General features: G+C 42.1%; 1 protein-coding gene across 1 annotated transcript in view; it reads right to left on the bottom strand.

Moving 5' to 3' along the window:
* CPO (carboxypeptidase O) overlaps positions 1 to 21,460 on the bottom strand; it is a 268,545-nt gene that overhangs the window by 243,924 nt on the left and 3,161 nt on the right. Inside the window, exons 3-4 of the mRNA XM_040441046.1 lie at positions 5,786 to 5,861; positions 437 to 561 (exon numbers count right to left, since the gene is read on the bottom strand). Coding sequence (XP_040296980.1) covers positions 437 to 561; positions 5,786 to 5,861 — 201 coding nt within the window. The remainder of the gene's footprint in view (positions 1 to 436; positions 562 to 5,785; positions 5,862 to 21,460) is intronic.

The following is a 21,460-nucleotide window of genomic DNA, read 5'->3' as shown; positions in this document are numbered from 1 at the left end:
TATGACACAAAATTGAGGTCACAGGGTATATCCTACTGAATTCACGATATTTGGAATTTGTCAATGTTACAAGATTTGGAATTATGCACTTTTTGTTATTGAAATTTCTAATAAAGAGAATAAAAAATATATATATATTTCTTATTTTACCTTCCTTGAGCTAAAAGGTTTACCACACTTACAGTATTGGTAGTCTGCTCTAAATGTTTCTTTCTTAGGTTTTTCTGTAATAATTGGATAGTAAACAGGCAGTAAAAAATATTAAAAGTCTGTATTTTAACAGTATATTATATACTGTGCAGCAAGCCGTACAGCACGTTAAAACATGCCTGATATGCACTCTCTACTTCAGCATGTCAATCCGCATGACTAATATTTAATTACAACTAAAGTCTCAAAGATTAAAAAACTGCTCAACTCACATCAGTTGACTTACTTAAAAGAAAGTGAACAGTGAAGCATGGCCTCTTTCACGGGCTGCAGAGCCACGGATGGGATCCTGACATGCACTACACTTCTGACATTGATATCTTCTGGCTGGATTGGCTTCCATAGATCCAACTGTTGCAAAATAATGAGAATAAATCACACATCATGTAGTTTATGAATGGAACAGAGCACATAGTCAGTGATGTCTAGGAATTATGTTCATTAGTATTCAGTGGAAGAACAAACTGAGATTTATTGCTCAACATGCATGCATGTCTAATTGCTTCCCCTGCACATTAATTACTCTCTGTCTATAATTCACAAGAAGCCAGGTGAATCCGTAATAATGTGCTGTAATAAAAGGATCTGCAGTAGAACACTTTTGGCTGCCCATCTACAAAAGTAAATTCACCAGGTTTCATCTTGGTTTTATAGTGATCTTTCTACCCAATATCTGACACCCTAACCTTGTTATTAACCAGGAAACCTATTAAGGCAAATCAAAGAAACATGATGTTTCACCAATAATTCAATAGATGAATGCATTTATTGTCTTCATAGGGCATAGGAGGTATTATGGCTTTAATGGTGGGCATTGTGGCTGACATAGCTACCGATGTAGCAGGGATGACACACGCACTCTTAAATCTGATTTCTTAACTCATCGCGTCATCTTGAAACAAAAGCCATTGAAAAGCAATTGCTTAATGCATTTAGTTGCATTTAGTTTAGATAACATGTCTCAAAGATTGTGTGTTAACCCTGCTACATCCGTATCTTGTGGCATAAGGGGCTTTAGGGGTTTTATTGCTGCTGTGGGAACAAAGCATTTCTGTGATACATGGTATGGGATGTAAATATGTGAGACTCTACAAAAAAAAACTAAACTAAAAACTAAAACAACTAAAAAACAAAACAAAAAAGATCACTCCAATCTGGGCCAAATGGGGAAATTTGAGGTGAGTACTACAGTCAGAGAAAATGTCAACCATAAGCAAGCAGATATTTTTATTCTCTAAATGTGTGATCAATCTGTATCTACCCGTCTGGTATATGGTAGTAATAATATGCTATATTCAGTGGTGGTGGGGCTAAGGCAGGACATGTGTTAACCAGGAAAAGCTTTCTTTCCTTGATGTTCTGTACTTACATTCAGGGGCAGTTCAACTCAAGATCTGTTTCTGCTAATGGCAAACGTTGTGGCCAAGTCCCGATCCTGCAGCTAGAGGCATAATGCAATGATGTCTTGGTTATTGGACTCACTGCATCGAAGGAGCGCCACAGAGGTTTGTGTCAGCTAACAACCACTGACAGTTTAAGTTAGTAACATAGTACATAAGGCTGAAAAAAGACATTTGTCCATCCAGTTCTGCCTGTCCTGCAAGTTGATCCAGAGGAAGGCAAAAAAAAAACCCTGTGAGGTAGAAGACAATTTTCCCCACTTTAGGGGAATAAAAAATTCCTTCCTGACTCCAATCAGGAAATCAGAATAACTCCCTGGATCAACGACCCCTCTCTAGTAGCTATAGCCTGTAATATTATTACACTACAGAAATACATCCAGGCCCCTCTTGAATTCCTTTATTGTGCTCATCATCACCACCTCCTCAGGCAGAGAGTTCCATAGTCTCACTGCTCTTACCGTAAAGAATCCTTTTCTATGTTTGTGTACAAACCTTCTTTCCTCCAGACGCAGAGGATGTCCCCTCGTCACAGTCACAGTCCTGGGAATAAATAGATGATGGGATAGATCTCTGTACTGACCCCTGGTATATTTATACATATTAATTAGATCTCCCCTCAGTCGTCTTTTTTCTAAAGTGAATAACCCTAATTTTGATAATATTTCAGGGTACTGTAGTTGCCCCATTCCAGTTATTACTTTAGTTGCCCTCCTCTGGACCCTCTCCAGCTCTGCTTTGTCTGCCTTGTTCACAGGAGCCCAGAACTGTACACAGTACTCCATGTGTGGTCTGACTAGCGAATTTGTAAAGTGGTAGGACTATGTTCTTATCACGGGCATCTATGCCCCTTTTGATGCAACCCTTATTGGACTTGGCAGCTGCCTGACACTGGTTTTTGCAGCTTAGTTTGCAGTTTATAAAAATTACTAGATCCTTTTCCATGTCAGTGTTACCGAGTGTTTTACCATTTAGTATGTACGGGTGATTTGCATTATTCCTTCCCATGTGCATAACTTTACATTTGTCAGTGTTAAACCTCATCTGCCACTTATCTGCCCAAGCCTCTAGTCTATCCAGATGGCTCTGTAGTAGTATACTGTCCTCTTCAGTGTTAATTACTTTACACAGTTTAGTGTCATCTGCGAAAATTGATATTTTACTATGCAAGCCTTCTACAAGATCATTAATAAATATATTGAAGAGAATAGGGCCCAATACTGACCCCTGAGGTACTTCACTAGTGACAGTGACCCAATCTGAGTGTGTACCACTAATAACCACCCTCTGTTTTCTATCCCTCAGCCAGTTACTTACCCACATACAGACGTTTTCTCCCAGTCCGAGCATTCTCATTTTATATACTAACCTTTTATGTGGTACAGTGTCAAATGCTTTGGAGAAGTCCAGATATACGACATCCATTGATTCGCCGCTGTCAAGTCTAGAACTTACCTCCTCATAGAAACTGATTAAATTAGTTTGGCATGACCGATCCCTCATGAAGCCATGCTGATATGGCGTTATTTGCTAATTTCCGTTGAGGTACTCCAAGATAGCATCTCTTAGAAAACCTTCAAACAGTTTACCCACAACAGATGTTAAACTTACCGGCCTATAGTTTCCAGGCTCTGTTTTTGGACCCTTTTTGAATATTGGCACCACATTTGCTATGCGCCAATCCTGTGGGACATTCCCTGTCAGTATAGAGTCTGCAAATATCAGAAATAAGGGTCGGGCTATGACATTACTTAATTCCCTTAGGATACGGGGGTGTATGCCATCCGGTCCTGGCGATTTGTCTATTTTAATCTTTTTAAGTCACTGTTGTACTTCTTCCTGGGTCAGACAGGACACTTTTAATGGGGAATTTATTTTTACATTCTGCATGTCATCTGACAGTTTATTTTCCTCAGTGAATACATTGAAGAAAAAAATATTTAACAGCTTTGCTTTCTCCTAGTCGCTCTCTGCGACTCCCCCCTCATTACTCTTTAAAGGGCCGACACCTTTAGATTTATACTTTTTAACATTTATATAATTGAAGAACATTTTAGGGTTTTACTCTCTTTGGCAATTAATCTCTCGGTCTCTAGTTTGGCCGCTTTTATTTGTTTTTTACATGTTCTATTTTTTTCCTTATAGTTTTTCAGTGCTTCTGTGCTACCCTCCTGTTTTAGTGATTTTATATGCTTTCTTTTTGTCATTTATTGCTTTCTTTACAGTTCTATTTATCGACATTGGTTTCTTTTTGTTCCTTAAAGGGATTCTGTCACCAGGTTTTGGCCTATAGAGATACGGACATGCACGGCTAGATCGCCGCTAGCATGTCTGCAATATATCTGTCCTATAGGGCTGTGTGGTTTTAATTTCTTTAAAAAAGGATTTTATAGATATGTAAAGAGCCCTATAGGACAGATATATTGCGGACATGCTAGTGGCGATCTAGCCGTGCATGTCCGTATCTCTATAGGCCAAAACCTGGTGACAGAATCCCTTTAACCTTTTATTCCCATACGGTATGTACCTCTCACAATGAGATTTTAGGATGCTTTTAAAGATATCCCATTTTGTGGCTGTATTTTTATTTTTGAGGACTTTGTCCCAGTTAGTTAGGCCTATGGCCTCTCTTAGTTGGCTAAATTTAGCTTTTTTGAAGTTTGGTATTTTTGTTCCTCCCTGTAGAAACGCTCTTTTGAATGATAACGGTTTTGTATACAGGATGAACATAGGCTGGTTGAGGTGCTGTACACTGCCTACCTATAGGTAATGGAGTAAGTCTACTGTGTTACGTGCCACTTGTGCAGGGGGTGCACAAAAAAGCAACGCAAGCTTTTTGTATGGAAATGTTGTTCACTTAGTCACAAATATGTGTGCTTGGCATTTTCTATTACAAAGATACCTTGTCTGCCAGTTCACAGTAGATGTGAAATGTAACATGGCTTTTAAAGAGGACCTTTCACCGATTCTTACCCTATGAACTAACTATACAGATATGTAGAGCGGCGCCCGGTAATCTCACTGCACTTACTATTATCCCCGGGCGCCGCTCCGTTCTCCCGCTATGCCCTCCGGTATATCCGCTCACTAAGTTATAGTAGGCGGAGATACCAGTCCCTAAGTTATGGTAGGCGGAGTCTGCCCTAGCGCTGGCCAATCGCAGCGCAGAGCTCACAGCCTGGGAGGTTATTTTCTCCCAGGCTGTGAGCTCTGCAATGCGATTGGCCAGCGCTAGGGCAGACTCCGCCTACCATAACTTAGGGAACGGAGATACCGGAGGACATAGCAGGAGAACGGAGCGGCGCCCGGGGATAATAGTAAGTGCAGAGAGATCCCCGGGCGCCGCTCCACATGTATGTATACTTAGTTCATAGGGTAAGAATCAGTGAAAGGTCCTCTTTAAGGTGTTTTGTACACGATGGCCCTGATGTACTAAAATTGGCATTTCGTACATAAGTCTTAGTAATCAAGTTCGCTTGTTTGAAAGGCCTCCTAATAATTCTGGGGGATCCCTGATGCTAAAATGTGCCTGACTATGAAATCTTCACCAACTTTGTGATAATTAATAGTATGTTACAAAAATGCATTTATTGTAATAGTTTTTGCTCCATTAGTTTTTTAGTAACAGTAACTTTACAGAAGAAGAATGTAACTTTTACTTTCCAGCTTTTTTTTAGAGCGCCTCTATGGCAGCCACTGACTGTGCTTTGAGTCCCTGTGAGAAAAGCGCATTACGAATGTTTGTTATTACTTAATATCATGCCTGTGAAGAAAATAGCAATACTGTTTAGTAGTCTTTTAGGCACAGAAAAACCTATCCTTTTAACAATGTGGTTCTGTAGTGGTAAACTTCCTCCAGCCATTCCGGAGGTCTGGGGTTCAATTCTTAATAGAGATCTATAAAACAATTTATTTTGTAAATATCTGTGTTTTTGGAGAGGGCTCTTCCCGCAACCCATATTTAATGGAGGTGCCACTCAGCTTCATTAGTATTTATTGGACCAGGCCCCCCAGCTGCTCCTGGCCTGGTGGCAAATCCCTATGTGTCTTTAGGCAACATCAACTACAGCATATCACTAGGGTTGGATTATAAATATAAACCAAAAAATACCCCATCCACATTCATTTATAATGATATATTTTGCTGTTAGAATATAACCCGCTTTTATACCAACCTGTAAAGACCTACATATCTGCTGCAAGCATACGACTTGGTCCTTGTACTGTGGGATGATTTGTAAAATCTGGTCCCTAAAGAAGAAAAGGAAAATGATAGTACATAGGAAATGCATAGGCAATCACAATTCACATGGAAAGCTGCCTCTCATGAAAGAGGTTTAATGATACTGTTTTGAAGCCGGTGCCGACATAAGAAGTGTACAGCAGCTCCTCCCCAGTTAAAGCTGACGATAATGAATCCTTTATGAATACATTCATGCCCTGCTCATTTAATAACTGTAACGACCTTGAACATTTCTGCAAAATTCCTTTTTATCTCTTTTACATCTTAAATTCTCAGGCATGGTAATCTCTGCTAGAATTGATTTTTATTTTCAAAAAGAGGAGGCGTACTTAACCCTCTGAGGGAACAATTAATGTGCTTAATACTGCACTAAAGTTTAGCATTAAATCTTAGGCATATTCCAGAGAGAATACAGTTTACATGGCCTCTCCAATTTAGAGGTTTTATAGCATTTGTAGGCAGATTGCTTTGAATGGAACTGCTTACTGCACTAAGGGGCATGGATTTTCTATATAAATTTCCCTCATCCCATATGAAAGAACATGCAAACTATTTTTTTTATTTTTACAGTATCAAGGTTAAAATTGGAGTGGATGTGAGATTTTGTCACCACCAGTCACACAGCTCAGAATTTGCTCCATCTATCATTGCTCCATCTATCACATGACTACTGGTATGATGACATTAGAAATTAGAGTTTTTTTGTGCAGCCTTAGGGTCCATTCACACGTCCATTTGTGTTTTGCGGATCCACGGATCTGCAAAACACGGACATCGGTGATGTGTGTTCCGCATTTTGCGGACCACACATCGCCGGCACTTAATAGAAAATGCCTATTCTTGTCCGCAATTGCGGACAAGAATAGGACATGTTCTATTTTTTTGGGGATCGGAATTGCGAACCCGGAAGTGCGGATCCGCAATTCCGGATCCGGGCAGCACATCGTGCTGCCCCATAGAAATGAATGGGTCCGCAATTCCGTTCCGCAAAATGCGGAACGAAATTGTGGACGTGTGAATGGACCCTTATAGAAAGCATTCAGATCTCAATTAGGGTGACTAACCAGTGCTATCACTGCAAATCTAAAAACCCCTAATTTACAATATACCTTATATTAAATACATACTAAAACATACATACAAAAACTGTTGTGAGTGACAACAATCTCTGTACAGCACTGCAGCATATGTAAGTGCTATATAAATGAATTAATGATTGGATAAAATTAACCCAATAAACAATTATTTATTTGCAGAGATGTGGCAATTTGACCATAATAGCCACAAAATCAGAGAATATCTAAAGCCAGTTACACTAAGTAGAGAGCCTTGCCTCCAGATAATGGCTGTAGGAAAGGGCATAATAAACTGATTCTGGCCCTATAATCTCCCCAACCTCCCCCTACAAAGCTATGGAGTAATTTCTCTAAACATTTCTCTAATTCCTAATAAACAATGATTTGATTCTGTTATTATATATACTGTATATTCATTATGCTGTCTGTATTGCCAATATTTTGTGCCCTAAAATATTTCCTCCTTTTCAGGATTCATCGGGGACATTGACCTATGACATCACAGCGTCATCACATTTTGCGGGCCTTCATCACGTCAAGCGCACAAGAATTGGACATTTTCTTCAATCAAGATGGCTGCTACAGCCTCTCCGTGATTAAATGGATGAGGGCAGTATGTATTTTTTTGTTTTAGCCCCTGATAGGCTGAATGTGACTCTCAGATGTTGCGGTCAGGGTTGAACACAGCATCTGATGGATTAAAAGACAAGGGCAGCGCAATCGCTGTTCGCCATCATTGCACCCGCTCAGTACAATGGAATACGATGAAGTAATTTCGAACGAATCGAATTTCTTATCAAAGTTCGGTAAAGAAGCTGTTACGGACGTACCGAGAAATACGGACGTCCCCACGACAGAAGATCTGTGAGACTGGCAACACGTGCTTTGATCTGGCAGATTTCCTTGTGGAGCAATAGATGTCTGTATTGTTTCTGATACTGGCCACACCTCTAACCTAGGTGTTGCTATTGTGGTCATTTAACTTTCCTTATTTATAGTTGCTTCTCCCACAATGCTGTGCGGTTTATAGCTTAACCACTTCCCATCTGGGCCCTTTGCCCCCTTCCTGACCAGGCCAAATTTTGCAAAACGGACATATCTCACTTTATGTGGTAATAACTTTGGAACGCCTTTATTTATCCAAGTCATTCAGAGATTGTTTTCTCGTGACACATTGTACTTCATGATAGTCATAAATTTGAGTCAAAATATTTCACCTTTATTTATGAAAAAATCCCAAATTTACCCAAAAATGTAAAAAAAATCGCAATTTTCTAAATTTCAATTTCTCTGCTTTTAAAACAGAAAGTGATACCTCATAAAATATTTATTATTTAACATTCCCCATATGTCTACTTTATGTTGGCATCATTTTGGAAATGTCATTTTATTTTTTTAGGACGTTAGACGGCTTAGAAGTTTAGAAGCAATTCTTCAAATTTTTAAGAAAATTGCCAAAACCCACTTTATAAGGACCAGTTCAGGTCTGAAGTCACTTTGTGGGGCCTACATAGTGGATACCCCCATAAATGACCCCATTGTAGAAACTACACCCCTCAAGGTATTCAAAACCGATTTTACAAACTTTGTTAACCCTTTAGGCGTTCCACAAGAATTAAAGGAAAATGGAGATCAAATTTTTAAATTTCACTTTTTTGGCAGATTTTTCATTTTAATCAATTTTTTTCTCTAACACATCGATGGTTAACAGCCAAACAAAACTCAATATTTATTACCCAGATTCTGCGGTTTACAGAAACACCCCACATGTGGTCGTAAACTGCTGTATGGGCACACGGCAGGGCGCAGAAGGAAAGGAACTCCACATGGTTTTTAGATGCCATGTCCCATTTGAAGCCCCCTGATGCACCCTTACAGTAGAAACTCCCAAGAAGTGACCCCATTTTGGAAACTAGGGGATAAGGTGCCAGTTTTATTAGTACTATTTTTGGGTACATATGATTTTTTGATCATTCAATATAACACTTTATGGGGCAAGGTGACCAAAAAATTGGTTGTTTTAGCACAGTTTCTATTTATTTATTTTTACAGCGTTCACCTTAGGGGTTCAGTCAAGTGACATTTTTATAGAGCAGATTGTTACGGACGTAGCGATACCTAATATGTATACTTTTTCTCATTTATTAAAGTTTTACACAATAATAGCATTTTTGAAACCAAAAAATTATGTTTTAATGTGTCCATGTTCTGAGAGCTATAGTTTTTTTATTTTTTGAGAGATTTTCTTATGTAGGGGCTCATTTTTTGCGGGATGAGGTGACGGTTTTATTGGTACCATTTTGTGGGACATACGCGTTTTTGATCACTTGGTGTTGCACCTTTTGTGATGCAAGGTGACAAAAATTGCTTGTTTTGACACAGTTTTTTTTTTTTTTTTTTTACGGTGTTCACCCGAGGGGTTAGCTCATGTGATATTTTTATAGAGCTGGTTTTTACGGACGCGGCAATACCTAATATGTATACTTTTTTTTATTTGTTTCACTTTAACACAATAATAGCATTTTTGAAACCAAAAAAATTATGTTTTAGTGTCTCCATGTTCTAAGAGCTATAGTTTTTTTATTTTTTGAGAGATTTTCTTATGTAGGGGCTCATTTTTTGCGGGATGAGGTGACGGTTTTATTGGTACCATTTTGTGGGACATACGCGTTTTTGATCACTTGGTGTTGCACCTTTTGTGATGCAAGGTGACAAAAATTGCTTGTTTTGACACAGTTTTTTTTATTTATTTTTTACGGTGTTCATCCGAGGGGTTAGGTCATGTGATATTTTTATAGAGCTGGTTTTTACGGACGCGGCAATACTAAATATGTCTATTTTACTTTATTTTTTCTATTTTAATTTTTTTTTTTTTATTCCTAACTTGGGAACTTTTTTTTTTTTTACATGTGAAACTTTATTTTATTTTATTTTTTCAACCCTTTATTTTTTTTATTTTTTTTTACACTTTTCGTCCCCCATAAGGTCATACAAGACCTCTGGGGGACATTTACTTCACTTTTTCTTTTTTTTTTCACAGTTGATTTCTCCTGTAACTGGGGCTGACATAGTAGCCCCAGTTACAGGACAAATGCACCCCTAGAGAGGCTGTACAGCAGCAATCCTGCGCTGTACAGCCTCACAGCAGGGCTGATCGAGGTCTCTGAGAGACCTCACACAGCCCCTGCACTCTCCGGTCACGGCGGTCACATGACCCCCGGGCCGGAACAGGAAGCGCACAGCGCTTCCTGCTCTGCAGACACAGCGCTCGGTGAGCGCTGTGTCTGCAGCGATCGTGAAGGCAGGGACACCTGGGCACTGTCCCTGCCTTGTCTTAGGGTTGCCCTGCTGTCACTGACAGCGGGCAACCCGATCAGCAGCTGCACGATTAGCGTGCAGCTGCTATTTCTGACAGGACGTTTTAAAACGTGCTGTCAGAAATAGACGTCCACCCATAGGACGTTTATATCCTATGGGCGGACGTGAGGCGGTTAAGTGGTATCTGTGGTCTGCTGGTGTTTGGTTCTCGGCTGAGTTCCTGTTGCTGCCATAGCTACTGGAAAGTTAAGTGTTATCCTTTCCCTTTTGCATTTTTTTTCAGTTTATCTGTGTGTTGTTTTTCCCCTGCCCTTTGTTGTAGGCCTAAGGGAGACTCCTGGTCGTCCTTCCTTTCTGGAGGAAGACTACTCAAACAAAACAATAGCTGATCTTAAGGAGACCAGCTAAAGAAAACACCATGGAGCCTCATTTAAGAGTCTCAACACAGCAATCCAAAATGCAAAGCTCCCTGGGAAACAGTAATACGCAAAATAACTGTGGAGCCCCAGTTATGAGTCTTCAACACAGAGAAAGGCAGATATCCTTCAAAGGAAGGAAAACCGAGCAAAGGGGTGTCTCCATTACAGAGATCACCAGATCCACCATATTAAGTGGCCCCTATGTCAAGATCCCGCTCTTTTACAAGCTTTAAGGATGTTAAGGGGGAAGACCTAAGCCGGTTATCCATCCATAGACAGCTGTTTCGGGGTGTTGCCCCTCATCAGTGTGGAGTAGGATTCTGGCTAACCAGGAGCAATGCCTTGGAGACTACTCAAACAAAACAATAGCTGATCTTAAGGAGACCAGCTAAAGAAAACACAGTGGAGCCTCATTTAAGAGTCTCAACACAGCAATATGAACTCACCTATTCGTAGATATTTGGGCGAATATTCGTCATATATTAGTAACATAGTAACATAGTACATAAGGCCGAAAAAAGACATTTGTCCATTCAGTTCGGCCTGTCATCCTGCAAGTTGATGCAGAGGAAGGCAAAAAAAAAACCCTGTGAGGTAGAAGACAATTTTCCCAACTTTAGGGGAATAAAAAATTCCTTCCCGACTCCAATCAGAATAACTCCCTGGATCAACGACCCTTCTCTAGTAGCTATAGCCTGTAATATTATTACACTCCAGAAATACATCCAGGCCCCTCTTGAATTCCTTTATTGTACTCACCATCACCACCTCCTCAGGCAGAGAGTTCCATAGTCTCACTGCTCTTACCGTAAAGAATCCTCTTCTATGTTTGTGTACAAACCTTCTTTCCTCCAGACGCAGAGGATGTCCCCTCGTCACAGTTACAGTCCTGGGGATAAATAGATGATGGGATAGATCTCTGTACTGACCCCTGATATATTTATACATAGTAATTAGATCTCCCCTCAGTCATCTTTTTTCTAAAGTGAATAACCCTAATTTTGATAATCTTTCAGGGTACTGTAGTTGCCCCATTCCAGTTATTACTTTAGTTGCCCTCCTCTGGACCTTCTCCAGCTCTGCTATGTCTGCCTTGTTCACAGGAGCCCAGAACTGTACACAGTACTCCATGTGTGGTCTGACTAATGATTTGTAAAGTGGTAGGACTATGTTCTCATAACGGGCATCTATGCCCCTTTTGATGCAACCCATTATCTTATTTGCTTTGGCAGCAGCTGCTTGACACTGGTTTTTGCAGCTTAGTTTGCGGTTTATTAAAATTCCTAGATCCTTTTCCATGTCAGTGTTACCGAGTGTTTTACCATTTAGTATGTACAGGTGACTTGCATTATTCCTTCCCATGTGCGTAACTTTACATTTGTCAGTGTTAAACCTCATCTGCCACTTATCTGCCCAAGCCTCTAGTCTATCCAGATGGCTCTGTAGTAGTATACTGTCCTCTTCAGTGTTAAATTACTTTACACAGTTTAGTGTCATCTGCGAAAATTGATATTTTACTATGCAAGCCTTCTACGAGATCATTAATAAATATATTGAAGAGAATAGGGCCCAATACTGACCCCTGAGGTACTCCACTAGTGACAGTGACCCAATCTGAGTGTGTACCACTAATAACCACCCTCTGTTTTCTATCCCTCAGCCAGTTACTTACCCACATACAGACGTTTTCTCCCAGTCCGAGCATTCTCATTTTATATACTAACCTTTTATGTGGTACAGTGTCAAATGCTTTGGAGAAGTCCAGATATATACGACATCCATTAATTCGCCGCTGTCAAGTCTAGAACTTACCTCCTCATAGAAACTGATTAAATTAGTTTGGCATGACTGATCCCTCATGAAGCCATGCTGATATGGCGTTATTTGCTTATTTCCGTTGAGATGCTCTAACATAGCATCTCTCAGAAAACCTTCAAACAGTTTACCCACAACAGATGTTAAACTTACCGGCCTATAGTTTCCAGGCTCTGTTTTTGGACCCTTTTTGAATATTGGCACCACATTTGCTATGCGCCAATCCTGTGGGACATTCCCTGTCAGTATAGAGTCTGCAAATATCAGAAATAAGGGTCTGGCTATGACATTACTTAATTCTCTTAGGATACGGGGGTGTATACCATCCGGTCCTGGCGATTTGTCTATTTTAATCTTTTTAAGTCGCTGTTGTACATCTTCCTGGGTCAGACAGGACACTTTTAATGGGGAATTTATTTTTACATTCAGCATTTCATCTGACAGTTTATTTTCCTCCGTGAAAACATTGGAGAAAAAAATATTTAACAGCTTTGCTTTCTCCTCGTCGCTCTCTGCGACTCCCCCCTCATTACTCTTTAAAGGGCCGACACCTTCAGATTTATACTTTTTAACATTTATATAATTGAAGAACATTTTAGGGTTTAGATTTACTCTCTTTGGCAATTAATCTCTCAGTCTCTAGTTTGGCCGCTTTTATTTGTTTTTTACATGTTCTATTTTTTTCCTTATAGTTTTTCAGTGCTTCCGTGCTACCCTCCTGTTTTAGTGATTTTATATGCTTTCTTTTTGTCATTTGCTTTCTTTACAGTTCTATTTATCCACATTGGTTTCTTTTTGTTCCTTAACCTTTTATTCCCATACGGTATGTACCACTCACAATGAGATTTTAGGATGCTTTTAAAGATATCCCATTTTGTGGCTGTATTTTTTTTTTGAGGACTTTGTCCCAGTTAGTTAGGCCTATGGCCTCTCTTCGTTGGCTAAATTTAGCTTTTTTGAAGTTTGGTATTTTTGTTCCTCCCTGTAGAAACGCTCTTTTGAATGATAATTGGAAGGTTATTACTTTATGGTCACTATTTCCCAGGTGTCCCCCAACCTGCACGTCTGTTGTTCTGTTAGGCCTATTGGTTAATACTAAGTCCAGTATGACCGTCCCTCTAGTCGGGTCCTGAACCAGTTGGGAGAGGTAATTGTCTTTGGTTATTGCCAAGAACCTGTTTCCTTTATGAGATGTACAAGTTTCAGTTTCCCAGTCTATATCTGGGTAGTTGAAGTCCCCCATAACAACCACCTCATTATGATTATGATTTGCCGTCTTGTCTATCTCATTTAGTAGTAGATTTTCTGTGGACTCTGGTATATTAGGTGGTTTATAGTAAACTCCTATTAGTAATTTATTATTGTTTTAAGCTCCATGTATCTCTACCCACAGTGACTCCACATGTTCATGTCCCTCACTTATATCTTCACGGAGTGTGGGCTTTAGACAGGACTTTACATAAAGGCAGACCCCTCCCCCTCTCCGGTTTTGACGATCCTTTCTAAACAGACTGTAACCTTGTACATTAACTGCCCAGTCATAGCTATCATCCAGCCATGTCTCAATTATTCCCACTATGTCATAGTCCTCCTCACACATCACTAATTCCAGTTCCCCAGTTTTATTAGTCAGGCTTCTGGCATTAGTATACATACATTTAAGAAGTTTATGTATATTTTTTACCCTACACCTTTCTTTCTGAACTGTTCTAGTCCCTCCTTCCATTCCTCCCCCAGTCCCACTACCTTGCCCCCGGTCTCTATCTGCACTATCTTCCCCTCCTATAATGTAATTTCCCTCCCCCCCAGTCCCTAGTTTAAACACTTCTCCAACCTTCTAGCCATCTTCTTCCCCAACACAGCTGCCCCTTCCCCATTGAGGTGCAGCCCGTCACTACGATAGAGCCTGTAGCCAATAGAGAAGTCGGCCCAGTTCTCCAGGAACCAAAACCCCTCCTTCCTACACCAGTTCTTGAGCCACTTGTTAATCTCCCTAATCTCCCGCTGCCTTTCTTGTGTGGCCCGTGGTACAGGCAGTATTTTGGAAAATACTACCTTTGAGGTCCTTGCCCTAAGCTTTTGACCTAAATCCCTGAAATCATTTTTAAGGACTCTCCACCTACCCCTAACTTTGTAATTGGTTCAGATATGGACCATGACCACTGGATCTTCTCCAGCCCCTCCCAGTAATCTATTGGCAAATTATTTTCTTGATTGCGAAAATCGGCAATGTAATATGCACGTATTGCGCAGCAAATACAGGCGTGGGTCATTGTTGCTACATTTTTCATGCTGCTAGAAGTTTCCTGAGACTGGAGAAAATGCTTGGCATAGTAGAACATTAAAATAGCTTTATATGCAGATAGAGTGCTCCAATATATTCGCAATTGCGCAAATCGGCAATTAATGATGCACATATTTTTGTGCAACTTCACATTTTAGTAGGTCTGACTACATATTACTGATTGGTGCACTAAGTATTGTCACACTACCTAACACCCTGCACTGGAACCTATCAGCTACACTATATCAGGATATAACCTACACTGACTATCTCCCACTAACTATCTTTATTATATATCTATAAGCTAACTAACTATCTAATGTAATTAAACAGTAAAGCACAGAGCACAGCAATGACACTGCTGTCTCTCTCAGAACTTCATAAAACTACAGAATTTGGCTGCTGGGGAGTTTCTTATATAGTAAGGGGTAGGCAACTTTCCTGTTGGTTACTAGGGATGTTGCTAAGCTCAGACAAAGACATCGCAGCCTTCTCTTTGGCCCACAAGCAAGAAGGGAGGTTACTGATGAAAAAAAAATCTAGAATATTCGAGAATACGAATATATAGCACTATATTCTAAATATTTGCGAATTCTCGAAGTGGCAATATTCGCGATTAAAATTTGCGATTTGAATATTCACGCCCAACACTACTCATCACTAGTAACATTATCTGAAAATGATTAATTTCTCAATTTCATCCTTTAGCTACCGAGTTTGTGAGTCAAAATAATTGTTGCAACAGATCTTTTTAACACTTTTGAGTAGACATTTAGGCTATAATTTATTAAAATCGGCGTTTTAGATGCCGGTCTTAATAATGACCCTGCTCTGGCAGTGGATCACCAAAGTTATGTACTGTAGAGGCGCCAGCACCTACATAGCTTTGTCGCATCCAGCGTCAGTCTAAATGTAAGATGGCTTCCTAACTGTCTTACATTTAGACCATTTTCTACGCCTAAAACAGGTATAGAAAATGATGAATGAAACGGACCTGTCGGCCCATTACCGCCCATGCCACGTCTACTTTTTTAGACCTGGCGTGAGGGGGTAGAGGTCACAGATTGATTCACAATCTGAGCCTGAATTACTCCTGAGTCTACTTTCGCTCTCGCATTTTGGCTTTCCGTTTGTGAGATCCGTTCAGGGCTCTCACGAGCGGTCCAAAACGGATCACTTTGCATTCTAATGAATTCTGAATGGAAAAGGATCTGCTCAGAATGCATCAGTTTGTTTCAGTTCAGTCTCCAATTCTGCTTTGGAGACGGACACGCTTGCAGCGTGTCAGGCCCACACTGGCTAGGCCTCCACTCATACCGTTACAGGGTGTCACTCACTCAAATACCTTTCAGATAAAAAAAAATCTATTTAATATTTTTCTGTGATATAATCACATTTGCAAGCCCATGTGTGTCAGGCCCACACAGACTGTATTGTGGCCACTGGCTAGGCCTCCACTCATACCGTTACAGGGTGTCACTCACTCACAAATACCTCGCAGATAAAAAAAAATTCTATTTCATCTTTTTCTGTGATATAATCACAGTTGCAAGCCAGTGTGTGTCAGGCCCACACAGACTGTACTGTGCCCACCATTTATATAGGGTGGCACAGTACCTTGCACGCATAGTAACACTTATCTAATAAAAAATGACAGGCAGAGGCAGGCCACCCCGCAGGGGCCGTCATGGTCGTGGTGCTGTGATTTCCACTGGCCCTGGAATAATGCCCAGTGTTCAGAGGCCACGTACCCTGAACCCAAAAAATTCAGAGAAAATAGTTGACTGGCTTACACAGGACACCCAATCTTCAACAGCTTTCGCTAAGAACCTTGACGCACCATCCTCCTCCAGCTCAGCTTTGGTCACCTGCTATCAAGTTACCACTCTCCTGCCCGCCGCCACCACCACCACTACCAATACAGCCGCTTCACTTGATCCCTCAGAATAGTTACTTACACATCAGTTGGATGAAATTAGTGATGCGCAACCATTATTGCCAGAGGATGGAGATAACAGGGATATGTCTCAGTCTGGCAGCATTACACACATGGACGTACAGTGTGATGATGATGATGATGTTGTACCCGCTGCTGCTTCCTTTGCTGAGGTGTCAGATACAAGTGAAGTGGTTGATGATGACGATGTGTCCGTGGATGCCACGTGGGTGCCTGCCCGAAGAGAAGAAGAAGAGGGGGAAAGTTCAGAAGGGGAGACAGAGAGAAGGAGGAGACGAGTTGGAAGCAGGGGGAGGTCGACGCAAGGAGCTAGTGGCACAGTCAGACAGCATGTATCGGCACCCGGGGTCAGCAAGACAGCACGCCAATCAATGCATGCTGTTGCCACCACCAGAATGCCGTCATTGCAAAGCTCAGCAGTGTGGCATTTTTTTTGTGTGTCTGCCTCTGACAACAGCGATGCCATTTGCAACCTGTGCCAAAAGAAACTGAGTCGTGGGAAATCCAACACCCACCTAGGTACAACTGCTTTGCGAAGGCACATGATCGCACATCATGATGAGTAGAAGCAGCACACAAGCTCAAAGCCACCATCCTCATCCTGGTCCAGCATCTTCAGCCACGTCAACCACTGCTGTCCTCCTTGCCCCCTCTCAACCACCCGTCACTCCGCCTCTCACCTTCAGCAGTTCCATCTCATCTGCCCACAGTCAGGTGTCTATAAAGGAAATGTTTGAGCGTAGAAAGCCAATGTCACAGAGTCACCCCCTTGCCCGGCGTCTGACAGCTGGCTTGACGGAACTCTTAGCCCGCCAGCTTTTACCATACCAGCTGGTGGAGTCTGAGGCCTTCAAAAAATATGTCGCTATTGGGACACCACAGTGGAAGGTACCCGGACGAATTTTTTTTTCAAAAAAGGCAATCCCAAACCTCTACTCAGGGATTGAAAAGGAAGTCATGGCATCTCTGGCATACAGTGTTGGGGCAAGGGTCCATCTGACCACTGATACCCGGTCTGCAAAGCACGGTCAGGGCAGGTATATCACCTACACTGCGCATTGGGTCAACCTGCTGACGGCTGCCAAGCATGGAATGCGTGGCTCTGCAGCGGAGTTGGTGACACTGCCACGACTTGCAGGCAGGCCTACTGCCACCTCCTCTACTCCTCCTACTCCATCCTCTTCGATAACCTCCTCGGCTGAGTCTTCTTCTGCTGCGGCGTCTGGCTGCACATCAACTGAATCCCCCCAGCTCCCCAGGGGCTATTCCACATCCCGGATATGACAGTGTCACGCTGTCTTGGGGTTGACTTGCCTGAAAGCAGAGAGCCACACTGGACCAGCACTCCTGTCCGCCCTGAACGCACAGGTGGATCAGTGGCTGACCCCGCACCAACTGGAGATTGGCAAAGTGGTGTGTGACAATGGAAGCAATTTGTTGGCGGCATTGAATTTGGGCAAGTTGTCACATGTGCCGTGGATGGCACATGTGTTGAATCTCATCGTACAACGCTTTGTGTCTAAGTACCCAGGCTTACAGGACGTCCTGAAGCAGGCCAGGAAGGTGTGTGGCCATTTCAGGCGTTCCTACATGGCCATGGCACACTTTTCAGACATTCAGCGCCGAAACAACATGCCAGTGAGGCGCTTGATTTGCGACAGCCCAGCACGTTGGAATTCAACACTCCTAATGTTCGACCGCCTGCTCCAACAAGAAAAAGCCGTCAACGAGTATTTGTATGACCGGGGTGCTAGGACAGCCTCTGCGGAGCTGGGAATTTTTTTGCCACGTTACTGGACACTCATGCGCAATGCCTGTAGGCTCATGCGTCCTTTTGAGGAGGTGACAAACCTAGTCAGTCGCACCGAAGGCACCATCAGCGACCTCATCCCATTTGTTTTCTTCCTGGAGCGTGCCCTGCAAAGAGTGCTGGATCAGGCTGTAGATGAGCGTGAAGAGGAAGAGTTGTGGTCACCATCACCACCAGAAACAGCCATGTCATCATCGCTTGCCGGACCTGCGGCAACGCTGCAAGAGGAGTATGAGGAAGAGGAGTCAGAGGAGGAATGTGGCTTTGAGGAGGCATCCCAGGGTGCTCGTTGTTGTCACCTATCTGGGACCCGTGGTGTTGTAAGTGGCTGGGGTGAAGAACAGACCGTCAATGACATCATTGAGGACGAGGAACGGGAAATGAGTAGCTCGGCATCCAACCTTGTGCAAATAGGGTCTTTCATGCTGTCATGTCTGTTGAGGGACCCTCATATAAAAAGGATGAAGGAGAACGACCTGTACTGGGTGGCCACGCTACTAGACCCCCGGTATAAGCAGAAAGTGGCGGAAATGTTACCAAATTACCGAAAGTCAGAAAGGATGCAGCAGTTCAAAACAAAACTAAAAAATATGCTTTACACAGCTTATAAGGGGGATGTCACAGCACAACGGGAATCTAACAGGGGAAGAAGTGAAAGTAATCCTCCTCCTACCACGACCACGGCGGCAAGGACAGGACGCTTTACAGATGTGTTGTTGATGGAGGACATGCAGAGCTTTTTCAGTCCCACACATCGCCACAGCTTTTCGGGACCCAGCCTTAGAGAACGACTCGACCGACAGGTAGCAGACTACCTTGCCTTAACTGCAGATATCGACACTCTGAGGAGCGATGAACCCCTTGACTACTGGGTGTGCAGGCTTGACCTGTGGCCTGAGCTATCCCAGTTTGCGATAGAACTTCTGGCCTGCCCCGCTTCAAGTGTCCTGTCAGAAAGGACCTTCAGTGCAGCAGGAGGCATTGTCACTGACAAAAGAAGTCGCCTCGGTCAAAAAAGTGTTGATTACCTCACCTTCATTAAGATGAATGAGGCATGGATCCCAAAGGGACTGACAGTGGGGGATACATTTGACTAACCAAAGGCCTGATGACATGCCTTGGCCTCAAAATGGTCCCCACACTGCTGTATTTAATGTCTGCATACCGGATGACTTTCGTGAATTCTCCACCACCAACTAGGGTTCAAGCCGCAATGTTTTAGTTTCCTTTCTGCCTTAAAAACATAAATTTTTCCGGCCGCTGCTACAACAGTGGCTGCAACAATAACATTATTTTTCAGGCATGTGTACATGCCTAATTTTTCTGGCCTCTGGTGCTGCACTGTGGCTGCAAAAACAAAACAAAACAAAAAAAGGCACATACGAGTGTCAATTCCCTTTCGTGATCGTTACATTGTTGTGGTGAAGGGGCTTGCGTATCACAATGAAGCGATCATCACCTCTTTGTGTGTGTTGGCAATATTGCCACACCCCAGATGATAAGGCCGTAGCTTCATTATGATCAGACCAAAAGCAATCGGCTGGATAATTTTTCATAGAAAAAACATAAAAAGAAAAAAATTAAGTTGTATGGGTGGGTTTTTAATACATAAAATAAAAAAATCATAATAAAGTCTCTTAATAGTTTATTAGAAATAATGCAGACAATTTAAAAAATCCCCATCAATTCCAATACAAAGCAAGTACAAAGCTCAGAACTAAATTATTCCAGGATGTCGTAATGGTTAGTTAATTCGACAATGATTAATAAATTTGACACACGTCCCTGGATAGGGGACGTAACAGGGATTAAACTGATAGGAATAGTACTAGTTAAAACACCACTCATATAGGGTGTCAAAGCACATTGCTCCGTGCACGCGCAGTGCCCCAACTTGGGAGTAAGAGGACCGACCAAGCTGCTTTTTCCATCTCCCGGTTCCTAAAATCAATTCAGTTTGGTGTATCAGAGTTTGGTCTGTCACTGTGAAGGCAGTCAAAGGTGCCCGGCCTAAATTTTTTTTCACAAAAGGCAATCCCTGATATGGGACATAACAGGGATTAAACTGATGAGCAAAGAGAACTACAGAAAATACCACTCATATCGGGTGTGACAGTAAATTGCACGGTGCAGACGCAGTGACCGTGGCGTGGATTCAAACAAAGGGGAGGGAGCCAGCATTTTTTTAACCATCTCCCCGTTCGAAAAATCTATTTAATAAATGGATCCCAGATTGGGGACCATACAGGGATTAAACTGATGAGAATAGTACTATAGAAAATATCACTCACGGGTGTGACAGTAAATTGCACGGCGCAAACGCAGTGACCGTGGCGTGGATTCAAACAAAGGGGAGGGAGCCAGCGTTTTTTTAACGATCTCCCCGTTCGAAAAATCTATTTAATAAATGGATCCCAGATTGGGGACCATACAGGGATTAAACTGATGAGAATAGTACTACAGAAAATACCACTCACGGATGTGACAGTAAATTGCATGGCGCAGACGCAGTGACCGGGCGTGAGAGGGGAGGGAGCCAGCGTCTTTTTAACCATCTCCCCGTTCGAAACCACCTTTCGGGGACCCTTGGTGTTGTACGTGGCTGGGTGGAGGAAGAAACCTTCAATGACATCAACGGGACATGGCTAGCTTGGTATCCAACCTTGTGCAAATGGGAAGTTTGCGGTTGGGCAAATAGACTGTTTGCGGTGCATTAAAAGGGAAGTTTGGTCTGTCAATGTCTGTGAAGCGGGTGTAACCCTTACACTACCTGATCGATACAACATCATACCTGATCGTATACACACACTGGATGTTTTAAACCACGTTGTTCAAAAAAAAATTGGATTGTTAGGTGATTTATGCCCTTTATGGATTAAAATCCAACTCTGCGTCAACTATGTAATTTTCCATGGGAGTTTTGCCATG

Source organism: Bufo bufo, chromosome 7 (genome assembly GCF_905171765.1).
Source record: "Bufo bufo chromosome 7, aBufBuf1.1, whole genome shotgun sequence".
NCBI lineage: Eukaryota > Metazoa > Chordata > Amphibia > Anura > Bufonidae > Bufo > Bufo bufo.
Note: the sequence above shows the minus strand (reverse complement) of the source record. Positions and strands in the feature narration are given on the sequence as shown.